General features: G+C 37.7%; 1 protein-coding gene across 1 annotated transcript; it reads right to left on the reverse strand.

Annotated features, from left to right (window-relative positions):
- Positions 1–1,231: 1,231 nt before the first annotated feature.
- Positions 1,232–4,739, reverse strand: HAUS2 (HAUS augmin-like complex, subunit 2; the record flags this gene model as incomplete). The annotated part of the gene is made up of 5 exons (XM_009574110.1): positions 1,232–1,378; positions 1,496–1,604; positions 2,276–2,408; positions 3,235–3,304; positions 4,641–4,739. Coding segments are annotated over 5 exons (558 nt in total), but the record flags the coding sequence as incomplete, so codon positions are not given.
- Between the last annotated feature and the right edge of the window lie 248 nt (positions 4,740–4,987).

A 4,987-nucleotide genomic window follows, 5' to 3' on the forward strand; every position in this document is an offset into this window, starting at 1 on the left:
TTCTGTTCCTTCCCATTTCACAGACTGTGCAAAGCATTTTCAGTAAAAATGCCAGCTCCTCCTCCGCAATTGTGTGGAAGACCTTCATTTCCACATCTGAAATGACAGTGATGTGGGACTTTGGACTCAAATCCTGCAATGACATTTAGCAAGTGTTCACACAAAGATCCCATTCAAGTTTATGGGACTCAAATGCCAGTTTATATTCTCAGATCCTATCTACTGACATTCTGCTTGACTTAATCCAAATTGTTTCTATCATCTTCGCTTTTATCAACAGCAGCAGAGAGGAACATCAGCTACACTTACATAGTATACTAGAGAATTGTTAAGCTATACTCCTTGACATCACATACTCTTTGTAGTCTACAAAGATTAAAATGGGATTCTCAGAAAATTTCAAATATAGAGTAGACCAATTACAAGTAAGTCAGATCAGAGTGTGCTCAATGAAGAACCAAAGATTCCTTCCTTAATTCTACTTTAAGTTTTATGCAATAGTCAAATAAACTACAGTGAAATTTGTGTGGTACTGAGCCACCTGGTGGTTACTTTCAAAAAATAGGAGAGACTGAAGACTCTATTTATCACCCTCACAGAAATGTGGTTTGCAAATCAGTAGACCTGCCATAAATCACCAAGTCCATTCCCTGCTTTCCCACACAACGATATCATAGCCATAATAAACTGCAATTTAAAACTGGTTTAATTTCTTGGTTGGAACTCCTATGGAAGCATAAGCTGGGACCTAAGACTTTGCACTGTTCTTTTAATTATAGGATTTTATAACAAAATAAAACCCAAGAAACTGAGCTTTTGAAATCTAGTGCTTTTATTGAAGTTTTATAGTGACATATAAAATACAGTGTTTTATCAAGATGCTTATAAAAATGAATAGAGACACTATAGCAAGCGCATAAGAAATATCAAAACAAATTTGCATTGACGATCCAGGCTCGAAGGGAACCCTGTCCAACTCTTTCAAAAAGGAACTCCTTAACAGTCTTCTCAGTAGTCTGTCTTCCTATCAGCTACTGCTCATTGTCCTTGTTGTTTGGTTGTTTGTTTTTTTTTTTTTTTTTAAATAGTTGGAGAACTGTTTCTTAAGAACAGAAACATAACTACCTACAAAATCCCCGTTGCATTAAAGCACAACTATGTTGTAGTTTTCACCCGAGACTGTAAAAAGGTAGTTCTTTGAATAGCCATCCTATTTGAGGAAAATGATTTGTTAGGTTAAAGATAAGCCAAAGTCCAATTCAGTATTGCAGATGCTGTCAGAATACACTTCTTTTTGCAGTTCTCTCCATTTCAGTATTTGCTCTGCCAGCTCCTCCAACTCTATCACGAGCACCTCTGTTTTTGTCAAAGCAGTGTCCTGAAGCAGAAAAGAGTTGGATTTCATCTCTATACATTCTGTCAATCTAGGCCAACCAAACAGCATTGAATTCTTAATGCTGAAGGAGACAGAAGGCTCAGTTCTTTTGCTACTCACCATATTCTTCATGACGTTTGGTATCTGAGGGATGCTTCTTAATGTCTGCAAATGGCTTTCAAGCTTCTCGATGAAAGTCACAGCCTCAGTCAACAACTCTACTACATACCTGTAACCAAGAATGAGCTCCCTACTCAAAAGTTGTGCAAAACAATGAGGATTTAATACTTCCAAGCTCTTATTTCTTTCCCCTGTTGGTTTTCTTAGTCCTCTTCTCCAGTTTTATGCAAGTTCCTAACCATCTAATTAATTTCTCTGGAATTACACTTCTTTTATGACTCTCAGCAACAAGTAGGGCAGGAATTACAGAAGTGAATATGCACTTCTTCAGTAATTGGACTAGATTTTTAGACCATGAGAAGGACTGTATTTTTAAAACACGTACTATGCTTGTCTGTGAATCATTCACACACTTATTCTGAGCAAGTCACAGTGGAAGGAAGACACCAAATGCTAAAGTCATAATTCCTACCTATGGAGAAGCATAATGGATCAAGCATTTAACGCATCTGTTTGAAACAGCACATCACAAGTCGTTGTGTAATCTTCAGAAAACAAGACCAATAACCTAAGCAAATATTCATAAAAATATGTATCACTACCTTTCTATGAATTTAGCAATAAGTAAACTACTAGCTTTTAGCTGAGGTTCTGCTACCATTTTTTGTTTCTATTTTTCTTAATGGAAAAGTGAATGAAAGCATGCGATTTTTACTGCCTATTAGTTCAAATTCATTTGGACCCGTGCAAATAAAGAACAATTATTTTTTATATGCCTACTTGTGGAAAGTAGCCTCAATAGGCAGGCTCTCTTGACATCTGGGCTTTATCAACCTCTTCCTAAGAGCTCTCTTCTCTTTCAGTACAGCTTCCAAGTGTTTGTTCATATCTTGCAAAATCTCGCATTTTTTGCCTATAAAATAAAATTGCAAAGTTGAAACTATTGTCCTGCCAAAACAAAAGCAAAATTTCTTCTGGAGAAAGAAAGAAAAAGTCTGTTCTATTGCACTGGACAGTTTATGCTCAAGGAAGATATCATTAATCAGAATGACTTCTGTTGGAGTGTATAGGACTTTGTATCAGCATGCACCTTAAAGTCATAATACCTACTTTTTAGAGATACAGCTTTGTTAATTATTTTACATTCTTTATAGTTTTAAGTAACCGTCTTCGAGATGAAACCAACTTCTTAAACTATACCATAGCATTGAAGTATTACAATATACTTCACTAGCCTAACACAGTAGTAGCAAGCTAGAATGTTTTCAAGCATCCATCAAATTGTAGTGGGAAAAGTGAGAAATAATAAATGAATACATATGCTCCCAAAATACTAAAATGAAAATCCAAGTAATTTTCAGGGCATACTGATGCAGCAGAAATACACCGAGTTACTGGAAAAGCAGCAAAGTAGCACACAGGCCAAGGGAAGCAAATCGGGTTCTGATGATCTCAACTCCTGATGTTCCACTGACCCTGGAGAGCTGACCACACACACACACACAACTTTTTGGAGAGTGAGTTATGCACGGAGCTTCCACTGAGACAGCAGAAGGTGCAAGTTCAAATAGTGTGGAAGCATTCTTTAGGGGCTAATAAAACACCTGCCACCTCTAACAAGCTATCCAGTGGAGAAAGCTGCAATAACTTCCAGAAGCGTCATGTACTCAGAGGAAACGTCAATCTGCTGATGAAGTCATTTAACGCTCTTGGTTTTTCTAAGGTACAACTCCGCTTACCTAAGTAAAAAGGGTGAGCAATGTCTGCTGTCTCCTTCTCCAACTGCAGAATTTCAGTTTTCAGTTTCTTCTACAACAATAATAACATCAAATGAAAATGCATTTTAACATACTTATCCAGGTATTGTTGACTCTCTTGGGGCGGGGGAAGAAGGAGAAAGGGAGAAAGCAGGAGCATAGGGGAGAACGCATGTAAAAGAGAGCGAGCGTTTGCATGAGAGCATGTTACCATGTGTTTCTACTACTAGGTGGGGCTTTTTTGATCAATAGGAAAAGACTGTTTAAAAAAACCTGAACAATTTGGTGATTTATTGGGAATTTGTAGTAGAAAAGACAGATCCTGCAATTCATTCCTAAACCACAGAAACGTACATCTCCTACAAAGCAGTTTCATAGTCTATATTCTACTAAAGAACCTCACACAGCTCCAAGTTTCCTCCTTCTAGCAAATATTGGTTTGTGTTGGGTTGGGTTTTTTTAGCTGTGGGAGAAGCTCTCTTAGATGAAACTCCTAGCTTTAATTCTTTCCAATGATAAACCAGCACAAAAGCAGCAGATACCTTCCTGGGGCTGAGAGAGTTGTGGTTGTTTTGGCTAGACAAGAGAAGACTGAGGAAACTATAGAAGAGGATGACGCATCAGTCTCTCAGGACACACAGAGAACTGTTGCTTTGCTTTTCTTGATCACTGAGGAGAGGACAAAAGTAAACCTGCTTCACTCATAGCATATTGAACATTTGTCAGAGAGAGTACTTTGCATGTGAAACCTTCCAGCAAAGGAGGCCAAGTAGCCACCTTACTGGGAGCTGGAAATTGTTCGTTCCTTCTGTCCATCAATACAGGATGATGCCAGCTGTTTAACTCATTCTCCAAAGAATTCAACAGTGAATTTGTCACACTGCTTTGCAGTAAGGTTTTGTAGCTGCTGGAGCCCACATTATGTAACTTAATAAACACGGGTTTTGTACCAGCGAGCAAATGCTCAGAAAACATCATCATAAAATACAAGCCAACAGCTAATTCAGGCAGTAGGAGATGACTGAGGTTACCTCTTGCTAACCAACAAAACGGTCTAGTTGCCTATGAAGAAACACATTTTTGTGAATTAAAATTAACTACAAATTCTTATTTGTTCTTCAGTTTCTTCAGAAAATTTCAGGTAACACTTCAGTCAAAGATGCAGGCTGCTGCGTCTTTCCAAAAACTTTTGTTTCATAATTTTGTTCTTTTCTTTATGACAACTCAGTCCACTGGGGAAAAAGTGCCAACTATTAAACTGCTGAACTGTTAAAAAAACCCAAAACCTGAAACAATAGCACATGGCAGTCCGATACCTCATCAGGTGCCATGTATTATCACTAAGTATTGATGTGTTGAATGTATACTGACAACAGTAAAGGCTGTACCTCATTGATTTCAGCTTGAATGTTTGCCATTTTTTCCATCTCTGAGAATTTCACAAAACATGGGGCTTTTCTACAGGTTAAATCCAATGTCTCCTGTGATAGAAAAACAACGGGAAAAAAATGCAGTCAGCAGCAAGAACGTAACAGGCAAATTCTCAAGATTGGCTTTTAATAGTCTGAAGTTACTGTTAATCTCTTGCACTATACAATACAGTAAATTTAATCTGAACAACTCATAAAATACATGCATTATTTGGAGAAAATGAACATGAGTGAAAATAAAATTTCATAAAAGGCAGTATGAGAGCGCTCTCAACGATACTGGCTTGCACGCTGCAGGAACGCAC

The sequence above is a fragment of the Fulmarus glacialis genome, unplaced genomic scaffold (genome assembly GCF_000690835.1).
Source record: "Fulmarus glacialis isolate BGI_N327 unplaced genomic scaffold, ASM69083v1 Scaffold51203, whole genome shotgun sequence".
NCBI lineage: Eukaryota > Metazoa > Chordata > Aves > Procellariiformes > Procellariidae > Fulmarus > Fulmarus glacialis.